The sequence below is a fragment of the Meriones unguiculatus genome, chromosome 12 (assembly GCF_030254825.1).
Source record: "Meriones unguiculatus strain TT.TT164.6M chromosome 12, Bangor_MerUng_6.1, whole genome shotgun sequence".
Taxonomy (NCBI): Eukaryota; Metazoa; Chordata; class Mammalia; order Rodentia; family Muridae; genus Meriones; species Meriones unguiculatus.
In genome coordinates, this window is record NC_083360.1 from 77407496 (window position 1) to 77431805 (window position 24310).

At 49.0% G+C, this 24310-nt stretch overlaps 1 protein-coding gene across 1 annotated transcript in view; it reads right to left on the bottom strand.

Moving 5' to 3' along the window:
* Positions 1 to 3045: 3045 nt before the first annotated feature.
* Positions 3046 to 24310, bottom strand: part of Kank4 (KN motif and ankyrin repeat domains 4) — a 67227-nt gene continuing 45962 nt past the window's right edge. Inside the window, exons 4-10 of the mRNA XM_060365932.1 lie at positions 23920 to 24031; positions 22056 to 22274; positions 21291 to 21378; positions 18888 to 19107; positions 15036 to 15178; positions 10192 to 10392; positions 3046 to 4729 (exon numbers count right to left, since the gene is read on the bottom strand). Of these exons, the coding sequence (XP_060221915.1) occupies positions 4625 to 4729; positions 10192 to 10392; positions 15036 to 15178; positions 18888 to 19107; positions 21291 to 21378; positions 22056 to 22274; positions 23920 to 24031 (1088 nt within the window). The 3' untranslated portion in view covers positions 3046 to 4624. The remainder of the gene's footprint in view (positions 4730 to 10191; positions 10393 to 15035; positions 15179 to 18887; positions 19108 to 21290; positions 21379 to 22055; positions 22275 to 23919; positions 24032 to 24310) is intronic.

Below are 24310 nucleotides of genomic sequence, written 5' to 3' on the forward strand. Positions count from 1 at the left end.
TGGCTTCATATCAGAGTGATATCCTATACTTCAAACCAGCACTAGATTGCTTAGGCCTCATGCAATAAAGATGCTATTTAAATCATTGTCACACTGGATTGTTTAGGCAGTAATGATGAGAAGTCTATGTCCAGGATGCATGAAGAGTATTCCTGGCATTTTCTACTCAAAATTGAAAATTGATCTGTAGATGTAGAACTCAAGTCGCTGCTCCATGACAGCAAGCTACTTTTTTTTCTTAAAAAAAAAAAAAAAAAAGACAGGTTCTCACTGCTCTGGCTGTCCTGAAATTCACCATGTAGACTAGGCTGGCCTCAAACTCACAGAGATCCATCTGCCCTTTGCTCTGTCACCCTAGTAAAGACCTGTGCCACTATGCCTGGCACAAACTGCTACTATAAAGGGCAAGGCTTAGGAGAACTCAAGCTTGGCAGTTCATGCTGTCATGGAGGCTGCCCACTGCGCACACGTGCTAGATGACCACCTGCCTCCAGGACCAAGGACGTTCTGGTCCCCACGTTGCAGATGGGACTAAGCCACAGACTGTTCCATTGGTGTCTGCCTTTGCTGCTTCCTGTCATGGTGCTGTGTACCTACAGGGGATGGGAGAAGAAATATCGGCAGGAAACTCCCCTTCTTTGACGGTTGGTATCTACAGGGATCGCCCCAACGGAGCACAGGTTACCCAGGCCTCCTCATCTTGCTTCACTCAGAAAGTCTGTGCCAAGCACATGGCTGAGGCATGATCAGGAACTTCAGAGCTCTGCATGTTACAACCCAGATACCAGTAGGGCTGGAGCTATTTCATAAATACCAGCTTCAGGGTTCTTTGGGGACAGCTGCCTGGCTCAGGTGGTGCCTGGGGTCCATGCCTTAAGGAGCATGGGTGAGTTTTCCTATAGCCTGTCCCAGTGATAAAATCTAGGATGACTGGCCTCCCTCCCTCCCTCCACCCACCCCCATCTGCTCCACCAGCATACTTTGCTCATCTGGTCTCTGACTATGGCTCCTTGCTCCTCCCTTCAACCCATCTTGACCTCTATTCGTATAAATTCATCCTCTCCTAGAATCTCTCTAACCTTTTTTTCTCTCCTTCCTTCCTTCCTTCCTTCCTTCCTCCCTGTGACAAGGTTTCTCTGTGTAGCCTTGCCTGTCCAGAAACTTGCTCTGTAGAGCAGCTTGGCCTTAAATTCAGAGATCTTCCTGCCTCTGCCTCCCGAGGGCTGGGATTAAACACATCAGAAAGGCTTTTCTCTCTGACATCCTTGGGCTGTCTTGAGGTCTGGAGGATGTTGTCTATTTCTGGAGGGGTCCCAGTGAACAATGATTTACACACATGAGAAGACTTCGGGATTTTGTTAAAAGAGGAATAAGCATCCCAGAGCAGCTGTGACAGGACCCCGTCTCCTCTGACTCCGGTTCTGTTTGGGGGGGGGGCATCAGCTTCATCTTTCTGGATCAAGCTGGATGGCTGGCTAGAGCATTCCAGCTGTTGGGAGAGGGGAGGTGTGGGCCCTTTCGTCTTAAATCTGTGCATGTCACTTTGCACACAGTTTGCAATGTGTAGTTAAGCCAGATTGCAAGGGAAGCTGAGAAGTTGAGTTTCTAGCCTTGGTAGTTGAGTTACAGGTCGTATAACCAAGGAAGCATAGTAGGATGATATTGGGCATGATGGTGACACCAGCTCTTCTGTTCTCCAGTTTGTGACCACATCCTGGTACTGGTACACCCTCATTCCGGATTCCTTTCCCAGCAGTGCTTACTGCTTTATACCCAGTGGCTCCCAAGAGACTGTCAACTGACCCCCTTGCTTCCAGCCTCACTTCTGATTGGATGGCTTCAGTGTTTAGAAGTGTTTAGAAGTTCTTCGACGGCTCCCGCTACCTATAGTAATGCCTCTCCCTCCCCTGCCAGGACTGATCCCAAGAGGCTCAAACGTGGAAGTGCTTGCTCTATCCCTCAGCTGCATTTCCAGCTGAGCAGTGGCATTAAAAACATTTTTAAAATTGCATTCATTCATTCATTCATTTACGCATTCATTCATGCATTTGTCCATTCAGTGTGTGCAGTGCTCGTGTGGAGGATAGCTTGCTGGCTAGAGGACAACTTGCCAGTCAGTGGGTAACTTGCTGGAACTGGTTTGCATCTTCCACCACGTGGACCCTGAGAATCACACTCAGGTCATCAGGCTTGGCAGCAAGTGCCTTTACCCACGGAGCCCCTGGCAGTAGGATTTTAAGAGTTGAGTTTAGCTCACAGGAATATTTTTCTGAAAGGAGTTTGAATTTTTAAAAAACATTTATTTATATATTTATTTATTTATTTATTTATTATTTATACATCATTCTGCCTGCATACCAGATCTCGCTATAGATAGTTATGAGCCACCATGTGGTTGCTGGGAATTGAACTCAGGACCTTTGGAAGAACAGCAAGTTTGGATTTTTAACATAGTCTGGGAGACAGCCCCCTCAAGTTTAGGCTCAAGTCCAAATCCCTAATATCAAAAGACAATAAACAAGACCATATGTCTTCCTCTCAAATCTCCTCTCCCATGGGCTGAAACTGAAGTCATCTGAAATTCCATCACTGTGGGGCCACCAGCCTTTACTGAGTCCTTAGAGCACAGCTCAAAATCTCTTCCGAGAGGTTTCTCTGACCTCCTCTGGCTGTGAAGGTCGCTATAGCATTCCACAGCTACCCCAGCACTGGGAAGTCTGAAGCTTTAAGAGGCTGGGCCCTTCGGTCACCCCAGGGCATGCTGTCACTAGAAGGAAGGTATCTCTCCTGGAACCCAGAGCAGCTGTCACAAGCTCACTGTTCAAAAACCCACCTCACCCTGCTCTTGTGTTTCCTATATCCAGCTGTGATCCCTTCCTCCTCTAAACAGGATCCTGCCATCTGTCATAGGCCTCCCCAGACCCCGAACCACACTGATTAGATTCCAAAACTGCGGACTAAAAAAATACCTTCTCTGTAAGTATCCTTCCTTGGGTGTTTTAATTAATATAAGCCTGCATTACAAATAGCCAAGAATCAGACCAATTGAGAGGCAACATTTTAATTTATAAACAATAAGGACAGGCTGGAGCAGTGCTACTCAAAGCATGGTTGTGACCTGACCACGTTTGCATCCCCTGGGCCCAGTTAGACACACCAACTCAGGCCTCCTTTCAGACCTACTGCATAACAAGTTCCCAGGGGCTGGATACACATTAACCTTTGCAAAGCAAGGAGCTAACATTTATTAATGTAGGTGTTTGCTCTTACATTGTGCTTTTGACATTGAAATAAATCTTCTTAAAGCCTTTTTTTTTTTTTAGCTCCTCTGTTATGTCATTCTTTCCTTGTCTGAGCATCATCCCCATGTGGGACTTGGGGCATCTTTCTAACAAATCACACTGGGGAAAGAAGTTTGCTGCAGGTTTCTGAAGGCAATCTTTCTGGGTTAGCGTCTGGATTCCAAAACTGCCACAAGCCATTTCTCCTGAAGACCCTCAGAAGCAGGTTGTGTGATCACGTCCATCACTCCCAAGTGACACTTTGTGACTCATCCAAGGGGTATCAAGCAAAGAAACCTTCCAGCCAAAACGAGAATTCTTGCTTTTGTGTTTTCAGTGTTCAGATCACCAGTTTCGACAGACTTCTTTTTATATAAAGAAAAAAATATATGTATATATATCTTTTTTATTTTTGGCTTGAAACTTTCTGAGTTATGACTATGAGCCTTTCAGGGGCAGACCCCAGGAGATATGGAAGCTTAGGCGGAAAGAACTGTCCCTGGGAGTGATGTCGGTCCCCTCCTGGCTGGCTGCCACTACTGTAGCCCAGGCTGGACTTCAGTGCAGCCAGGAGCCAGGAAGTTCTCAGAGCAGTACCTCCTCCCAGAGGCCCTGTGCATCCAGCAATACGTGAGCAATGCTGTCTTCCACAGTGAATCGTTCCCAGCCAGGGGCTGGCCAATTCATTTGCTTCTTTCGTGAGCAGGGAACGGCTGAAATGACTGGACTCTGCCAACATGCCCCCTGTTTAACCGTTGCATTGGGTTTTCTGCTTACTCCCATAGAGATGATTGGAGCCCCTGGAGTATTCAGGAGTGTCACGCCTTGGCGTTGACGTCTTTGTCCTACCTCGCCTGAATTTAGAATCCTCTCCCGTTCTCTCTAGACATGCATATTCAGTAAGACGTACTTGTATGCCTACTTGATTAAAAACAAAAAGACAGCGCACTCTAAAACTCCATGTAAAAAGTATTGCTTTTTTTCTACTGTGCAAGTGTGCCCTCACCCCAACCTGCTTGCTACACAGGGCCGCAAAGACGGAGTCGTGAGGAATTCAAGGCTGAAGATGTTTTGAATTTCTGGCGATCCCACGGCAGCCTGCACTCTGCATCTCGCGCCCAGCTCTGAAGACCGTGCAGCTTGGTGGGGTTTGGCCTAAGGCAAAAAACTATCAAGCATCCTAATGAGCGGAATTATATGACAGGAATGTAGTGTGCATACTTGACATAGCTTCTCCACTTGAATGGCGGCCCCCTGCCTGTGACCCCAACCTTCCCTAAAGGCCAGGGGGGAGTCGAGAAAAAGAACCTTTTTGTTCCTGGCTGCTGGCTCTTCAGCAGCTCCTACAGTCCCAGGGACCTGCCCTGTTCCGAGTGAGCCCGCAGGAGCTCGGCAAGCTCCCCGGGGGCAGGTGAATTCAGAGCGATGGACAAGGCTGTGCGGCCAGCCTGCAGGGAAGAAAGAAAGAGAGAGATCATCTTATCTGCCTCCCCACCCACTGGGAAGAATGGGGGTCATGTCAGGAAGGATGCTTCCAACACCAGGTGACCGGGCTCAGACGGCATTGGGACCATGAGAAATGGGATCATGAGACATGAGGCTTTCTTCCACAGAAGCAGCCCTCAGTCCGGGGAGGCCTGTGCCAGTGGGAGCAGAGAAGGGGTTTACAGACCCTCAACACTTGAGAAAGTTGGAAAAGATAGGAAGGAAAATAACATTCCCCACCTTAAATACACAGATTTAAGCGAGCATTAACATTGTGGAAAAGCATTTTCCTTTATCTTTGCTTCTTTGCAAATCTATTGTTGGTTTTAAAGTCGAGAAACTGGGGCCCGCATCTGTCTGGAATCCCCTTTTATTGTAACTTACTCTGGTGCACCAGGAGACGTTTCCTTCATAACATGTGCCTTCTCATACACTGTTAAAACAGCCCAGAATATACTGGAAACTTCGAGTGTGTTAGACGCTTGTTTCTATGCGCTCGCAACCTCGCTGACAAAGCACTTTCTCGTGTCATGTGTGTGTCAGCACGTTCACGTGTCAGCCTTCCCACATGTGTGGAGGCCAGAGCTCAGCACGAGGTAACGCTCCCCAGACGCTGTCTACCGCGTTCATCCTGAGACAGCGTCTCTCACTGGCCTGGAACTTGCCACGTAAGCGAGGCTAGCTCTCCAGCGGGGCCCATTACGAGCATGTGCTACAATGCCCGGATGTTTTCACAGCTGTGGGTTCTGGGGATTGAACTCAGGTCCTCATGCCTACACTGCAAGCACTTTACCAGCTGAGCTATCTGTGAGCACCCTCCCACTGTTAACTGTCTCCTCAGGACCAGAAGTGATACACGGTGACGATTCCCGGCTTGAAGTCACTTCAGCATCCCCTCCACTCCCTCTGTACTGTGCACAGAGCTTGAGCCCTGCAGTATAAACATGGGGGGTGTGGGGACTGGAGAGATGGCTCAGGGGTTAAGATCACTGACTGCTCTTCCAGAGGACCTGGGTTCAATTCCCAGTACCCACGTTACAGCTCACATCTGTCTGTAACTTCAAGATCTGACAGCCGTACACAGACATTCATGCAGGCGAAACACCAATGCACAAAAAAATAAATTAATGGAGAAGGAGAAGAAGCTAGACCTGCGGAGTGCTCCTTGGGGGGCGGGGAGGGGGCTGCACAGAGATGGAGGGAGAAAGCTCACATGCCTGTGTGTTGAAGGGTGAGCTCCAGTCTCTCATGAATGGGCACAATCCTACAGCCAGAATTTTGAAAGCTAAATGGCTTCGAAAACTATACTTCCTTAGTGACCGACTCAGAGGTAAAAGGCAGCCTGGGGCCGTCTATGATGCTTACTGTTCATTTTCCCTCACTGTAACTGTATATATGCGGAATTAACTTCCTGAAATATGGCACATCTTTCAGAGGAACAGGCGGAACGCGTTAACGCCATCAAGCTCTTTGGGCTTCTCCCTTGGCAGCAGGATGGAACCCAAGCACCACTGAAGTGCCACAGCCATGCAAAGCTCTGCAGTAGCAGAGAAAGATCCGAGGGTGGGAGGGCCCCCCAGGGAGGAGAACACTGCTGTTGTTCTGAGGCAGGTTGGCCAGAAAGCAGTTGAGGTCAAGGATGCCCCTGGCCTCCTAATCTTCCTGCTTCCACCTTTAGAGCGCTGAGATCACCGGCCTCTCTCTGTATGCCACCACGCAATTTGGTGTGCTCCTAGGGGATCAAACAAGGTGGCCTCTGACACGCTAGGTCCACTCTACCCCCCGAGTGACATCCTCCTCCTTTTTGCTTTTTTTTTTTTTTATTAAGATTTTATTTTTAAGTGTGTGTGTGTGTGTGTGTGTGTGTGTTTAGGTACGTGCATGGAGGTGTCCCTGGAGCTTAGAGGCATTGGGAGCCACTTGATGTTGGTGCTAGGAGCTGAACTCAGATCCTTTGCAAGAGCAGTGTGTACTCTTAGCCCTGGAGCCATCTCTCCAGCTCTTGCTTCCTTTTGAAACAGTGACTTGCTATGAAGCCCAGGCTAGCCTTCAATCTCCTCTGCCACCCTCCCTGTCCTTTCCTGTTGAGGTTGGAGTCTTTGAGATCGCTTGATCAGTTCTGGTCTCTGTAAGCCCAAGAACTCAGGCTGGCCTGGTCCTGGCACAGGCAGGCTGCCCTTGCTCAGCCCGGATCGTTGTTGAAAGCTGGGCAGCGAAGGCAGAGGTGTTTGGTTCAAGTTGATAAAGGAGCCAAATGATCCTAAGGAGTCTTTTCTTGACTGAGCAAACCTGGAACAAGGCACAAGTTTTAAAGCACAAGGAGTCCTGGGAGAGGGGGCTGTCCCCACCGTGTGCTCCCAGCTGGCCTTTGCCCATCCAGAGCTTTCTGTAAACAGGTTGTGTGATGACTGTTACCATGGGAAAGCGCCACAGGGCCGGTCCCAGAGGCTGTGTATTTTCTGACAGAGCCCATCTGGAGGTGACAGTCTCCATCTGTGGGCTTCTCAGCTGAAGACACGGAGGATGGGAAGTAGGGAGAAACAGACCACCTAGGAAGGGAGAGTGTCCCTTACAAGGAAATGCCTCCTGCAGAGTCTGGCGAAGGAGGGCTCATGGGTTAGCTGGGTCTAGTGAGCCCGAGCCTCAACAGCTCTGCAGGCTGGACACTAACTTGACTGAGCTGAAGAGTGGAGGGTTTGCACAGTGTGTGTGTGTGTGTGTGTGTGTGTGTGTGTGTCATGTATGTGTCTGCTTGCCTGGGTATGTGTGTGTGTGTGTGTGCCTGTGTGTATGCATGTACATAATCTCTATCTCAGAAATGTTCCCATTTGATGGATGTTCTGAAGTATCCTCCAGATAAGAAGCTGGTGCTCAGGCCTCACTACCAGTCCCTGTCATGCTGAAGGTCCCCAGAGAAAGCATACCAGCATCCCCTCTCCCCCCCCCACACACACATACACACACACACACACACACTTGACTCCTAAGCGTAGGGAAAGTGCCTGCAGTTCTTTGTGATTTTATGGACCCTTGTTGATGAGAGAAAACCATTTCAGAACACGATCCTCCCTCCAAGCCAGTCTCCAGGAGATCTGTGGACATCTGAGCCTCCAAAGACAAGTGACCGCTGGAACGACAGTGTTATGACGAGAGCTGGCGCCAGGTACCAGCCTTTGTACTTGGTGGACCCTATCAGCAGTTCTCTCTCAGCTGCTGGAGAGCCTGTGCCCCCTCTGCCCTGAAGGAGTTGGAGTGGGAATCCTTAGTCGGGCCTGACCTTGGATTGTGATTGGGCCCTGGGTGATGCCTGCAGGCCCTAAAACCAGACTGGCTGGTTTTCCCTTTCAGCACTGAGTGCTGCCATCCCAGACGGCCCTGTCCTGAAGTGGCCTGCTCCTTGGTGCTTCCCTGGATCTATCTTCCCCAACCCTTGACCAGGTTTTTTGTGTAGTCTGGATTGTCTTGGAACTTGCTCTTAGATCAAGTTAGCTTTGAACTCAGAGAGCCATCTGCCTCTGCCTCCCATGTGCTGAGGTTAAAGACATGTACCACCAGGTCTGGCCTGGTCTATTTGACTCATAAATCTTTGCTGATCCTGTGCACTGCAGATGTTTATCAACTTTCCCGGCTCCACATGCCAGGAGCACTCCCTTCTCTACTTGTGACAAACAAAAATGTCCCTAGACACTGCCAAACCTCCTCTGGATGGCAATGCCACCTCTCCTGAGGCCCACAAGACTGAAATAAGACAGGTGGCCAGCTGGCTTCTCAGTTGGGGGCCAGTCTCCTTCCTTTGGATGACTTCATATCTTCATCCTCCTTACACCCAGTGGACATTTGCAAATGCTAAGCAAGGCCCCTACCTGTTGATATACTGGGACTTTGCTCTAGGTGCTACAGTTCCAGCCAGCAGGTGCGGCTTATCAACACTAAGCATTTGGGTAGCTCATCACTATACCCATTTTAGAGATGTATACAGAGACCCAGGGTGACCTTTTCACCTACTGGACAGCACATAGTCCCTGAACTCAGGCCCAAGCTAATGAATGCAGAGGGGAGAGTCGGTTCTAACAATCATACTTGAGCTGTCTCCCAGTGGTTTTCTTCATCTCCAAAAAGCCAAGTAGTTTTTTTCTTTCCTCTTATTTGTGGCCACCTTGTGGACGCAGGAAGGGCTCACAGTCCCTGATTTATTATTTTTGTCCAGCCAGAGACCTCCAAGGCTCGCTGTCCCATAGGCACCTCTTCTCAGGCCTCCTCCAGGCAAGAGCAGTGGACACTTATAAGTGACCCTGGCCTAGTATTGTTCAGGCTTACTCCAGATTAAGGCAGCCCACATCGGGCTCCCCAACACAGATCCTCTGTCTCACTCCCTGCTTGGAAAAAAGAGGCCGCACGCCCAGATCCCCTACTCCCAACCCCACATTGAAAGCAGGAGGGCTGGTGCTCTCCGAAGTGGTCAGAAACAGGCGTGTGGAAAGCATGGGTGACAGGAGCTGTGACTGTGGGGGTTCAGCTTAGCCTGCTGATGGAAAAACCTCTGTAGCCCCAACAGGGCCCAGGAAGAACGGCTGTCCCTGTTTAGCACTGGATTCTACCATCTGGGCAGTGTGGACCTGTACCTGACCATTAGCGATCCTGCGCCCCCCCCCCCCCCCCCCCGGCCAAAAGGCGGCAGCTGTGGAGCCAACCTCACGGGCTTGTCACGAGGTTCACAGGCTTTGATTCATGACGTCACTAACCCTGTTGGCTACCTTCTCTTCCTTCCTCATCTTACAAAGTGGTTTATTTAAGGGGCCTATCACTGCTGAAACAGCGAGCAGGCTGACTTGGTAGAATAAATCACTCCACAGAGCAGATCCGTGTCACGGAGGTATCATCCGTTTAATGACTACAGAGTTGTCTCTGTAAACTCTGTGTCATCGTCTGGCTTCCCAAAGTCTTCCGTAGACACAGAGCTGTCCCGTTCAAGCTGCTGCCTCAAAGCCACGTGCTGGCTTTGCCAGAGGAGGCTCAGGGCCAAGTCGGGCCTGGGCACATTTCCCCAGCACACTGTTTTGTTTGTTTGTTTGTTTGTTCTGTTTTGTTTTTTTGAGACAGGGTTTCTCTGTGTTAACTTGGCTGTCTTGGACCAGGCTGGCCTCAAACTCACATCGATCTGCCTGCCTCTGCTTCCTTGAGTGCCGGGATAAAAGGCTTGCGCTGCCACACCTGGCTCCTAGCCATGGGGTTTTAATCTCATGAATTTCGCAGCAACAAGGAGGCTATGAACATTTCCCACCCATTGTGTCATTTAAACCCCACGCCAGCGTATGAGGTGGGCTTTATTGCTCTGGCCGTATGGTTTCATGAATTCTGCTAGCCGAGAAGACGCTTTTCAGGGCAGGTGTTAAATACCTACTGGTTAACTGTCTGTAGACCTTACCTTGTCAGTCAGGCTGCTGTTGCAGGCTGGGTGTGCCAGGAGCAGTCGCACCAGGTCGGCGTTGCCCTGGTGACAGGCCAGCATGAGGGCGGTAGATCCATCATGGTCCTGCAGGTTGACATCTGCCTGGCAGCTCAGTAGTGCTTGGACCATGTCTTCCCGGTCGTGGCTGACTCCTAACATCAGCGCTGTCTGGCCTCCCTGCACAGAGTGACAGGCACAGGCTGGAGCTGAGCGTCCCGAGTGAAACTTCTCAAGGGTATGGCCATTGATTGGATCTTCCCTCTGCCCGTGACATGGGACACATCCTTCGCTTTCTGACTAACTCCTGTTTTTTCCAGTCAAACCCTATGCCCTTTCTAAAGCTTTTTGTTTTGTTTTGTTTTTTGACACAGGGTTTCTCTGTGCAGCCTTGACTGTCCCGGACCAGGCTGGCCTCGAACCCACAGAGATCCAGCTGCCTCTGCCTCTCTCAAGTGCTGGCACTACAAGCGTGCACCACAATGCCCAGCTTGCTTTCTAAAGCCTTGCCTAGCTTCCCAGAAAGGCAGCAGCACACAGCACTTACCGCTTGCTTTCCGATTTCCCTTTACTCTTTGGGGCGAAGAAGTTGACAGCAGGGACTCCTCTGATTTATTTCTCTGACTTTAATCTTTGCAGTACAGAGGATTAGCTCCAGGGCCCCACGCATGTTAGACAAGCACACTGCTACTGGACCACCCCCAGGGACTGTTCTGTGTCAGTCTCCCTAAGGCCCAGCACCAAGTGTGTGATGGAAAGCGCTGACTGGTGGAGTGTGGCTGTGGCTTTAGCGCATGCCGCCTTTCTCTGGGACGCCTCAGTCTGCTCATTGCCTCTTGGGTTTTCTTTAAGGATACCTAGAACCCTCTTGTCTCAACAAGACCTCTGTTTGCAAGCCCTGCATTGATTCTGATCTGTGACCACTGACAGCCTGGTTACCTTTTACGACCCCGTGGTCATCAGTGGACACAGCAATGAGTTAGACTCAGAGAACCAACCCAAGTTCTGTGTCTGCAGCTTAATGTGTGACCCTGCCAGGTTCCTGTTTGCCCTGAATCTTGGTTTTTTTTTTTTTCTTTGCCTGAAAATTAATTTTATATTATATTTTTCTGTGTGCTTTATGTGGCTCTTGTGGGAATCAAGTGAGACAAAAAGTATAAATACAGTAAAATGGGGTGGTAATTTTTCCGATTGTAAAGTGACATTCATTTCTTCTTTGCACATTCTGATTCACACATTCCTGTATTTTCTCATAGCCTTCCCCTATGACTTACTGTATTTTGCCAAATCTCTTTGAGTTTGAAAATCAGGCTTGTCTCTCCACTGGGATATCGGGTTCCCATGACTAAGGCAAGCTCTATGCCTTCTCTCCCTCCAGATCCTCTGTAGCTCTAAACCAGTGGGTTCTCAGCCTTCCTCAGGCTGCAACCCCTTAATACAGGTTCTCATGTTGTGGTGACCCCCCAACCATAAAATTATTTTTGCTGCTACTTCGTAACTGTCTTTTTGCTACTGTTACGAATCCTAATGTAAATATCCGTGTTTTCTGATGCTCTTGGGTGACCCCTGTGAAAGGACTTTTGACCAGTGGAGAACCACTGCTCTGAACAACGTCTTTCATGTCAAAAGCACCAATGGTGTGCTGCTGGTGTAGTTTCAGTCGCCTTGGCCATCAGAGGGGATTTACAGTCGGAAATTTCCTGGCTCTGCCACGCAGCGCTTGTGTGGATGAGGCGCATTCAAGTTCATCTCTGCATGGTCTCCTAGGTCGGAGGACTAAGATGGTTAGAGGCAGCGCACAGCAGTTGCTCAGTTGGTGAGTGGATGAATTCCTAGGCGTTCTGAGTCCCCGTTTCTCTGGAACCCAGACAGCTGTCTCCAGAGGTGCCTGTTTGCCTTTGGGTGTGTCACTCAGCCTGGAGGTCATGGCTGCTCACTACATTAACCAGCCCTGAGGTCTCCTCTTCCCAACCACTATTCAAGGTGGGTGACAATGCAGACAGCCTTCTTGTCTGCCCCTCTGCTCGACACTGGGGCTCTTCCTCCTTCCTTCTGTCTAGGCTGATAAAGCTTAGCTCAGTAGTTGGTCATTTGAAAAGTGGAAATACACCAGGCCCTGCAGTGACCCTGGAGATATGAAGTTACATTCTTCAGAGACTCCCGACTCCTGTACTGCTGGGCACAGCCACCTCCCCGCAGAGTCCCAGGGAGCCAAGGAGAGCAGCCGCAGCTTTCCTTTGGTGACCTGGGCAAGACTCTGACCCTGCGAGAACCCACCGCACCTCTGAAAAGAGGAGGGGTTGGCTTTGATCCTGGTGAGCATGTCCTTTTCCAATTAAAAAAAAAAAAAAAACACACTTGTTAGGATAGTACTGATTAAAATAAAAATACTGTATGCAGTCTTCTGGAATAGGAGTTGTACGCGGGTGAGAATACTTTGAAAGCCAGAAAGCGAGTTACAAATACCTGTGTGCTGTCATCAGTAGGAAGCTATTAGACTACACCAACATTGGCTTTCACAAATGATGTCTCCTGTGCATGTTATGTGTGTGTGCAAGCTGTGTGTGCAGGCTGTGTGTACAAGCTGTGTGTGCAGGTGTGCGAAAGTCACGCTCTACAACTCTCCATCTTATTCCTTTGCTGGCAGACAGCAACCTCAGCCATCTTCCTGTCTCTGTTCCCAGTAGACCTGGGGTTACAGGAGTGTGCAGACCCATGCTCACCTTTTCAACGTGAGCGTGGGGATCCAGATCCTCATGCTTGAGCTATAAGTGTTCTAACCACTGAACCACCTCTTGAGTCCCTGAATGCCCTTAGAGGAAGTGTGCAACGTGACTGCGGCCATCAGGCTACTTCCTGCAATTTGGGGGAGTCCAGAAAAGAGAAGCCCAACACAAATACTTAACAGTTCTTAGTATTACCGTTTTGCGTGTGTGAATGTTTTGCCTGCGCGTATGTCCGTGCTCAAGGAGGTCTGAAGAGGGCATCAGATCCCCTGGAGCTGGAATTAGAGCTGGTTGTGAACGGCCCTGTGGATGCTGGAAATCAAGCCTGGGTTCTCTGGCATCCGGTGCTCTTATCCAAAGAGCCATATCTCCAGTTCCCAGATGAGCTTTTAAGGTATGCTTAAACTGCAAACATCTTTTGAATAGGCAATGTCTCCTAAGACTGGTCAGGCTTGCTTATTGCCTATTATAAAAGATTCAGCTTCTCCAAATTCAGGGTTTCTTACCTATAATACAACTACTGTGGCTGCTGGCAAGTGTCATCTCATGTTAAAGGCTTGTTATCTCCTCTGTGAAACCACTGACGGGGAGGTATGGTTGAACCTAAAGAGTAAAGTCTAGTGGGAGGAAGTTAGGTGGCCTTGAAGGGCATACTAGGACTGCAGATATATTCCTATTTATAGTCTCTCTCTCTCTTTCTGTCTCTCTGTGTGTGTTTGTCTGTGTCTCCCTCCATTTCTCCCTCCACCCACCCCTCTTTACTTTTCCCCTCTCTGCAGTGACGTGACAGATTTCTCTACTGTGTGATCCTTCCATACCTTCAGTCTCACCACCATTGCGAAAAGGCAATGGGACCAAGCGGCCACATACTGATACCTCTAAAACCATGAGTCCAGATAGACCTTTCCTTTGTACAAATTCCTGAGAATGTCCCAGGCCCTCCGCATACCAGGCCATCACCCACTGCCACCAGCTACATCCCTTCATTATAAGTGACTTATTTCAGGTATCATTCATTCTGGATGGAGGATAAGGAGGCAGGGAAACGCAAGAGTGGTTTTAGACCTGGTTAGTTTAAGGACCAAAGAGGCACACTAGGCATATTGCTCAGTTCCAGCAGAGTTCTACAGTAGCTCTCTGGGTAAGAAGAGGCCTGGGAGACAGGGAGTCTCAAAGTCCCAGGGAGTGAGTCATTGGTGATAGCTCCTGCCTGCCCTGCTGCCCACACTGCCCCATTGGCCTGATGGAGATTCACGTCTCTATTCAAAGGCTTTTTGTTTTGGGGGGGGAGGGGCTGGAGCCAAGGTTCCGTGACTAAGAGAATGTATTACTCTAACATGCTATGAGTTCGGTTCCTAGCCCTCATATGGGGCAGCACACAACTGCCTGTAAATCCAATTGCAGGGGATCTGACACTTCCCAGCCCAATATACAGAGTTTGTTCCAGGACAGCCAGGGCTACACAGAGAAACACTGTCTCAAAAACACAACAACAACAAACATTTCTTTTAAAGTTTTAGGGAGAGAGGTCATGATAGGTGATAGCTCTAAAGCAGTAAGCTTCCTAAATGCCCTGGGTCAAGAAATGGTGAGTCACCAAGCATGGTGGCACTTCCTGCAATCCCAGCACTCGGGAAGGCAGAGGCAGGCAGACCGCTGTGAGTTCAAGGCTGGCCTGGTCTACAAAGCGAGTCCAGGACAGCCAAAGCTACACAGAGAAACCCTGTCTTGAAAAACAAAAACAAACAAACAAACAGACAGACCGGGGGAGTCACTCACAGAGGTGACTGACTGCAGCAGCCAAACAGCCAAGTCCTTCTCAAGAGGCTAACACTGAGAATTTGGTTGTAGAGGTTAAGCCCAGATGGAATCTGCCCTTTTTAGTCTAGAACACAAACCAGATGCCCAGGGACCCCTTTGCCAGCCTGTCTAGGTCTCAAGAGCCTTCAAATAAGATCAAGTATCAAGCTTTGGATAGATGCCGTTTGGGGCCCCAGCGTTCTGGACTGGCAAACTTTCCATAAATCTACATGCAGAATGAAACTGGAGGGTGTTGGGTTTGTCAAGAAGCAGAGAGGCCAAGTGCTCTCCACCTACCTGAGTCGCTTGGATGTTCACATTCCCTTCTCGCAAGAGCTTCCAGACGACGGCCATGTCTTCTTTCGTCTCTGCAGAAGCCAAGGGCGTGATCATCACAGCAGTGTAGCCAGCTTTGTTCTGATGATCCACATTGCAGACACCTACAAGGGAAGGCATGGGTGCTGAGACAGCCCAGCTTGGAGCCAGACTGCACCTCGACACTTCGACAGAATGCTGCTTGCTAGCGAAAACACCGCGGACCAGCGTTTCCACGGCAAAGTCACTGGCTAGCATCTCTAGAAGCTTTTAGAACTGGCTAATTCTCTCTACAGGTTTTCTGAGGATTCCCAGCAAGGGATGGCCACAAACGGGCCAGAGACAGACAAGGGGTCAACGACAATGACTTCGTTTTGCAAACCTGGGCACAGCACACAGTCTTCCTGGATGAGGACATTGAAAGCCAGAGAGGTCACATAAACTATTCACACGATGGAGGAGGTTCGGCCAGCCTCAGACCTTATCTCTTTTCCAGCCACACAACACTCACAGGTGTGACCACAGGCTCACTCTTGCTAGCTCATACTATGTGGCGTTCAAGATGATGGTCAAATCTGTAGGGTCTTCCCAAGGCCTCATAGACCATGTACCAGGGCCATGAAAACAATACAGGACAAGCTTAGAAAATCTTTAAGGGAGGAAAAGCACTTCCAATACGGCGTACTGGAACAATGAAGGGTACACCTTTCATGACAGAATGACAAACTAACATATTTTTAAAGACAAACTGGTAAATGAGGACTTAAAAGCATAGCCCCAGGGGTGTGGTTTCAGGTCCTTCTGCATCAAAGAAAAGGCAGGGTCACTACACATAGATTGAGACCTGTGATCCAAATGGCCCCATGCCGGGGCAGTTTTGCCTAGAAACTCAGATCATTTAGGGCTGTTGCCAACTGCAGAAAGCTGTGTGTCTGAGGCAAACTCAAATCTGTCCCAGTAGATCAGGACTGTATCCTCCTCTGCTAAGAGCAAATGACAATGGGTCCTACCCTGTAGGACTGTTATAAAATGTATGATTAGGATAAGGAACTCACTAAGACTAGAGCATAGTGAATCCTAGGGACCACTAGCGACCATTGCTATTAGCTTTCAGAATGACACTCGCAGACTTAGGTATTGGTTACAACAAATCTGGTTTGTGAAAAGACGTCAGTGAGAGCTACCTGTAAGTTCTGTGAAAAACCTGCCGTTCCTTCATCCCATTCAAAGAATACTTTTGCAATGTGCCAGAGGAACACAGATGCCAACAGAAACAGACAACGCAGTCTGGCTCATTTGCTATAGTTCTCTCCTCTGAGGCCCCGACCGCTGTCATGATCAGGCAGGGGACAAAAAAATGTGTGACAACTCTATTTATCACCACTATGCCCTGATAAAGAAGTGGACACCTTGGGCCACGTAGGTGGCTCAGTGCGTGAAGGCGCTTGCCGTCAGCCTGACATGAGTTCAATCCCTGGGTCCTCCTTAGGGGAAGGAGAGACCCGCCTCTCGCAAGTTGTCCTCTGACTTCTGTGGGTATGCTGTGGCCCTTGCGTCTCTACCCCCGCAAATAAACCTAATTTAAAAAGAGGGGGACACCTGTGCTGCCTTCTTAATACGTGTTAATTGTTACTCCTGACTTCTGTATCAGTGTTAAGAACTGCAAATGCCTCAGCTTACCGGCTTTCCCGTATCTCTTCAGAAACGTGATTCATAGCACAGTGGTGATGTGGCCCCCTCTCCAGAGGACAGAAGAAGCCGGCTTCTGAGCAGTGCCCAGTGAGCCAGTCAACCATCCATGGAGGACAGAGGGGAAGGCTGATATTATAGCCTTGTGAACATTTCACCTGAACGAGCCACTGGCGACTGAAACCCTCCCTAAGCTGAATGCTGTGCTGCCCACCTGGTCTTTTCTGTCTGTTGAATCATGCCCTTGTCAGCCACCCGAGCTGGACAGACCACAGCGCTTCCTTACACCTCACAGCTAGTTCGTCTTTTTCACCCTTCTGATGTGATCATCTCCACCTACTGCGAGCCTGCACCGTTCCTCTGTGGAGCCCTGTGATGCCGTCTGTTCGGCCTGCCACCTCCTCAACGGAGGCTAGCTCAGTCCTACCATGAGGTCACACTTCCTGAAGGATTTATTGGCTGTGTGTTTTCTACACAAAACCCAGCTCAGCTTCCCACTACCTTTCAAGCAGCACTCAAATACCATCGGCCAAGCCACCCAAGGCACGTGTGTGACTCCTGTTTACCTTCCCAACCTTCAATCACCTACTGTCCAAACCAGAAGCCTTCTGGCTCCAGGTAGCTTTTCATTTCTCATGCTCCCTTCTCCTAGGACATTTCTCAGGCTGCTCCAAGTACCTTTGCTGCTCTCAGAACTGGACTCCTCATTCACTTCTGCACTTTTTTTTTTTTTTTTTGAGACAGGGTTTCTCTGTGTACCCTTGGCTGTCCTGGATTCCCTTTGTAGATCAGGCTGGCCTTCAACTCACAGAGATCTGCCTGCCTCCCCAAGTGCCAGGGCACCCGGCCTCCACTTCTGCATCTTGAAATCACATCTAGGTTCCCTCTTCTGAGCCATCATCCCACCCTGCTCTGATTTTTAATATTTTTTACATATAGGTGCTATGCATTTAACATGCATGCCTGTTGCCTGTGGAGGGCGGAAGAGGATGCAAGAGTCCCTGGAATTTACTAGAGTCAGCTGCAAGCCTCCGTGTGGGTGCTGGGAATTGAGTCTGGGTCCTCTGGAAATGTGGCCCATTCTCAACTGATGAGCTATCTTTCCAGGCTCCAACTCTGACTTAAGCTCCAAGCTTCTGAGCAACACAGGGCTCACTCCTGGCTCACCCCTGCATCCGTGATTCCTAAGTCATGAGTAATCAACAGAGGTGTGATGAGAAATGCATGAGCCAAATTGGCTAACTGGACCCATGCTTTTGCCAAACGGTATTTTATGAGGACAAGAGAAGGTGGCACTTCCTAAGATATGGTATAGCTCTGGAGCTGAAGAGGCCAAATGCAAAATCTGCTCTATAACCTGAGCAAGTTCTGTAACCCCAAGTCTCAATTTGCTCCACGGCAACATGAGAGTGACTGTGCTGGTGACACATGGGGCCGAGAAACATTGGGAAAAATAAATGACAGAGTTCAGGCAATGGAGGCTTTCAGCTGTGTAGCTACTAAGATGGAATGGTGCAGAGATCAGCTGGGCCCTGTGCAAGGGAGACTGGCAAACCTGTGAAGATTTCCCCATTAAAAAAACACAACAATCACTTGAGAGGATCTCTGTGAGTTCGAGGCCAGACTGATCTCCAAAAAGAATTTCAGGACAGCTAGGGCTGTTACACAGAGAAACCCTGTCTTGAAAACAACAACAACAACAACCAACAACAACAAAACCAAAACAATAATAACAACAAAACGTTCCTTTAATTCCAGGATTCACCAGGCAGAGGCTTGTGAATCTCTGTGAATTTGAGGCCGGACTGGTCTACATAGTGAGTTCCAGTACAGCCTAAACTACCTAGTGAATGACTATCTCAAAGGAAAAAAAAACAATAAAAAACAAGAAAAATAATAAAATGGAAAAAAAAATAGCAGGCAACGGTCTGGCCCTGTTCCTACAGGAGGAACTCAGTATGATGAGAAAGGACTGTGACAGAAGAAGACACTTACTATACTCCCTACTTCTCAAAGGCTGAGGCAGGAGGATGATTTGAGTCCAGGAGTTCGTGGCTAGATTGAGCAATCTGACAAGATTCCATTTTATCAGAACAAGGAGGTGGGCCTTCAAGGAACGACAGGACGGGGACAGCCATTCCTGACCTGTGTCCAGCAGCAGCTTGGCGATGGCGAAGTTGGAGTGCGACATGCTATAGTGAAGGGCCGTGTTCCCGCTGCGGTCAGCCAAGTTGACGAGGAGCCTCAGAAGATGTGGGGAGTAAGGCTGGACCTCGAGGAGATAGGCGGCCACCACGGCAGGGCTAGACAACTTCCGGCTGGACACACGGAACCACTCCTGACTGATGGCAGTCAAGCTTTGCCTCTGAAATGCCAGAAGATTCTGATCACAAGATTTTCCCTGGCCTGGGTACCCTAGGGAAAGCTCCCAGCGCCACTTGGATAGGGCAGCGTCGGGTGCTCCTGCCTCTCTCTCCTCACGTCCCTGCAGCTGTCTGTATCTGGGGGACCTGAGATGGCAGGACCAAGACTCCTGCTGCACACTCGACGCCTGTGTAAATGACCCAAGCCCCTACCTCCATCCGTTGGCAGCCACGCACGAAACAGATATCCACTAGAGACATCAGTTATGTGTGTGTGACAAGCCCAAATGATAAAGGCCACATGTTTATAATACGTATCTAAAGGGCAAGAGATGCTATTGAGACATGGCTATTTTAAATGATTTTACGCTTAGTCTGGAAGGGGCGCCAGGTTTAGCCATTAAATCCACATGGCCAGATGTTAGGTCCTGGCTCAGCTGTGTGACCCAACAACCTCATTGAATATTCCTTGTCCCTGTTATGAAATGGGGCTGGCTTTATGGTTTCCATGATTCTATAAGGTGAGGTAATTTTGCTGTCCTTGGTTGGTTGGCTTTTTTGAGATAGGGTTTCTCTATGTAATCCTGGCTGTCCTGGAACTCTCTCTGTAGGCCAGGTTGGCCGAAAACTCAAAGAAATTTGCTTGCCTCTGCCTCCCAAGTGCTGAGATTAAAGGCATGTGCCACCACCGCAAGGCTGGACATGCTTTGTCCCTTGGGCAGGGATAAGGTGGCAGAGATGAAGGGGATTCACATCCTAAGGTTTCATTTAATGTGCAGGGTGGTGCCAAGATTGCATACACATGGGTTTTTGTCACATTTCCGTAGTAGAAAAAGAGAAATTATTTATGGTTGAAACACTTCTATATATCAGAATATCTTTTTTGTTTTGGTTTGGTTTTTGGTTTTTTGAGATAGGGTTTCTCTGTGCAGCCTTGCCTGTCCTAGACTTGCTCTGTAGACTAGGCTGACCTTGAACTCACAGAGATCTGCCTGCCTCTGCCTCCCCTAGTGCTGAGATCATAGGCATGCGTCACTGCGTCCAGCCAGAATAACTTCTTTATATAGGGAATCAAGAAAATCCGGAGGAAGGCCCTGGTATTATGGAATATAGTGGTAGATTTTAAACAAAGAGCTGAAGCTTGCTTAGCATCCAATTCCCAACACCACTCCAAACCAGGCACAGTGGCAGGCGGAGGCAGCAGGGTCAGAAAGTTCAAGGTCATGCCTGGCTACATAATGAGTTTGAGATCAGGTTGAGCTACAGAGGCCTTATCTCAAAATGAATGAGTGAATGAATGAATGAATGAATGAACAGTTTAAACAGAGCTTAGTTATGTAATCTGAGCATCAGGAGTTTCCATCAACATCTATCTCATGTATTGGCTCTTAACAATATTTTAGGGTAATTGGGAATTTCAGAAAAGCTGTTTGCCAAATTAGCTAAAACCAAAAAAAAAAAAAAAAAAAAAAAAAGAATTCAGGTTCAAATCCCCATAGGCTAAAAGGGTAGGAAAGATCGAATAAATGTATGTTCTTATTTTTGGTCTCTTGACCATCAACATATGTTAAGCAAAGCAGTGGCATGGCAGAATTAAACATGAGGGCTCAAGAGTAATGGAGACAGGCTACCAATCACTGTCATGTATTCACGAGGAAACCAGGCCCTGGGCATTGAATTAACTCCTGGAAGTAAAAGTGTCATTTCCATTTTACCCATATTTTTGTGAACTACTAGGCATTTGAAGCCTGAGCCACAGAGTCTAGTGGCATACACTTGGATACGACTTCTAAAAATACTTGGTAAAATGCCTCTGAGCCCGTGGCTACTCTCCTTTTTAGAGGCCGGGAGGTTAGAAGATAGGGTTTCTCTGTGTAGCCCTGGCTGTTCTGGAACTCATTCAGTAGTCCAGGCTGGCCTCAAACTCACAGAGATCTGCCTGCCTCTGCCTCCGGAGTGCTGGGATTAAAGGCGTGCGCCACCACCACTGGCTTAGCTGGCTTTCTTGTGTGTATTAATCCTACCACTCCCTCAGCCTAACACCATCTCCTGAAGGAAGAATTGGGGTAAATCACATGCACACACACACACACACACACACACACACACACACACGGTTGCCCCAGGTAAGGGACCAAAGTCACCCCATAGGAAACCTCCGAGTGACAGTGAAAAATCCGAGTACCAGGAGCTGTTCGGTGGCGGCCCCGGTTTCCGGCAGGTGTTGGCTCAGTGCCTGGCATGCATTAAGAAATTCCTCTGTGGGTTTATATCTAAAGAAAATAGAGAGACTACGTATCAATTTCAATACGCTGACAAAAAGGACTCTCACTCTCCACTTTCGGCAGCTCAAATAATCAAGCGGGTGACTATTCCACAATGAGGGACAGTCTTAAACAAAAACAGAAACATGGCGGGCGGGGGGTATAGCCGCTCATAGTTCTGTGTGGCATACGGCTCAGCTTCTGAAGGGCAGATGCTGTCTTTTCATGCTGCTTTTGGCAGGGCTGGAGCAGATGAGGAAGGCACCGGGCGGAGGCCCAGTGGTAGTTACTGACATGCCAGGAAGGAACACGCTGCCTTTCTGCCTGGGTGCATAGAAAAATCTGAAGACCCCAACCCACACCAGCAGGTTTTTCCAGCTGGTCCTCCATGAAGGGCACCGGAAATAGGAACAGAGTCAGTAACGTGAGAACCTGTGAGGCTTGGGGTGTCGCCTGAGTCTGAGGACACCCTCCCTCATGGAGATTTAATAGCATGGTCATCTTGGGCTGTTGTAGCGGAGCAGCCCGTGGGCCTGCTTGCCAGTCAGCTCTGTCCTTCCATCCTCCACACCCAGGCTGAGGATGGCAGAGGTGATGTCAGCGGTGCTGGTTGGCATATTTCTATGGATTGAGGGACTACTCTGTGCTGGGCATGTCACACCATTTCTTTCACCCATGTGACTCACCTCTCAGGCCTCAGATGACAGGCTTCCTCCCCAGGACCACCTGCGAGGCCTGAGTTAGTGCTGCCTCCAGGGGCGTCCTGGCCATCCTCACAGCCAGCCTGTACATCTCTGTCCTCTGCGGGCTCTGAGCAATCACGTTTCTTCTCCATCTCACTGTCAGACAAGTCCTCGGGAGAGCTGTCCTCCCCACTGGTCTCCTCACTAGAAGTACTCTCGTAGCTAGGCAAAGAGACAAAGGTCATTTGGGTCATCCTTCTTGACCAGGGCCAGTGGTTCATGCTAACACCAGTATATGCTTCTGCGATCCTAACGTTAGGGCCAGAGAGAGCCCAAGTGTAAGGATCCCCATATCCACTTTAAATTTCCTCTTAACCCCCCTCCCCCCTCCAGCCCAGATTACATATGGCAGTGTTGTTATCACACAGAGCTCCTCGGCTCTGTGTGATGATAGTCACAAATAAATCGTCTGTGAGTGAGCATTGAGGGAGGAAAGCTGACTTCAAGAAGAACATGGGTTACAGCTAGGCGCGATGCACTTGGAATTTCAGCACTTGGGGGGCGGGGTGCTGAGGTAGGAGGACTGAGTGTGTGGCTATCCTGGGCTACATAGTAAGTAAGATCCTGTCTCAGAAATACAGTGTGTGTGTGTGTGTGTGTGCGTGTGTGTAATACAGGCTCTTAACCTTGGCTACACACCAGAACATTCAGGGTTTTTAGCATTCTCAGGATATGGACTGTATCCCAAGTTAGATGTACCAGACTCCATGATTACCACCGAGAATTTTCAAAGCTTGGTGTTCCTGGTGGGCAAACACAACGAGCACCATGGTTCTGGAGCACCATACTGAAGAGGAGCTAAAGGAGGACTCCCTTGGCAGGGCAAGCAAACAGAAAGAAAGGAAGGTGGCCAAGCCATCAGGGAGGGCCCATTCAGGTCTGGGCTAGAACCCTTTCAGGCTTCCGTAGCATCCTGCACTTCCTCGCCAAGAAAACTGCCAATCAGAAGTTTCTCCTTTCTAATTAAAAAAAAAAAAAAAAAGAAAGAAAAAAAAAAGGTTGTATTACATCTATGTAATGTATTTACTTGTGCTCTCTCTTTCTCTCATGCACACGTCACAGTGTGTGTACGGAGGTCAGACGACAGTCTGAGGGAGTCAGTTCTGTCCTGCGGATTAACTCAGGTCTGTCCTCAGGCTTGGTGGCAAGCAAGCCACCTCACTGGGCTCCCTTTGTTTCTCGACTTACCTGTGAGCTAAAGGTAGCAACCAGGATTTACTTGACTTTTTTTTTGTTCTTTTCAAACCCTGTCACCAAGCAGACAGCTGTCTCTTAACGAACATCTGTGAACTAACCAGTTTAGGATGCAGCTAGGTACAGTTTACTCTCAACACAGACTGCATACACTCCAGATCATATTGCTTAGTGATGCCACCGACGTCTTAGCTTGTGTAGAACTCTGACGTTCACACAGTGATGAAATCCCCAAGGATGCCTTTCTTGGAATGCATCCTTGTCAGATGACACGTGACTGTATCTAATGCTCAGACCCCCAGGTTTCGGCGTTGTGTTCAAGTCAGAGGCCTTCCTCACAGGGCTCACAAACCCTGAAACTCTCACAAGCCACCTGCAGGTGGGCCCTGGAGAGACCAGGACAAGCCATATTAAAAGTAGAGGTTCTAACAGACCAGCACAGCTGGCAAGGAGTCAGACATGTGCAAACCCAACATGGAGTTTTAACAGGCCATGGAGACTGAGTCCCTGCAGATGAATGAGAAACAGAGGTACCCCCTAGGGAAAGGGTGCTAAGGACAACAGTGGGTTAGGAAGCAGGGAAGGCAGTCTGAGCTTCACAAGCGATGCTTACCCACCGTTAACCCCAACAAACTGAAGGTTCTTTTTGGTCCCATTACCTCCTGCACGGAAGCCATAGTCTTTCTTTTTCATTATGGATTTAAGGCTGGTCGACGGAGAGATCTCTAGGCAGACACAACATCACAGGTTAGAATCACCTCAGGGCAACCAAGCTAGGATTATCACTTTAAGAGCATGTAGGTATATGAAGAGGGCAAAGGGTGGGAGGGTAGATAATGCGGATCAGATTTTTGAGGCTCTCAGCTACAAGGCCCTCCTGGCCAATGTTTGTAGGACTGGTACCTAGGAACGGTGTCCCTCTCTGTGTCTGAATGACAGAATAGCTATCGGAACACATCTCAGGAGACATGTGTGCAGTAGTGTCAGCATTTTCTTTGTCTTGG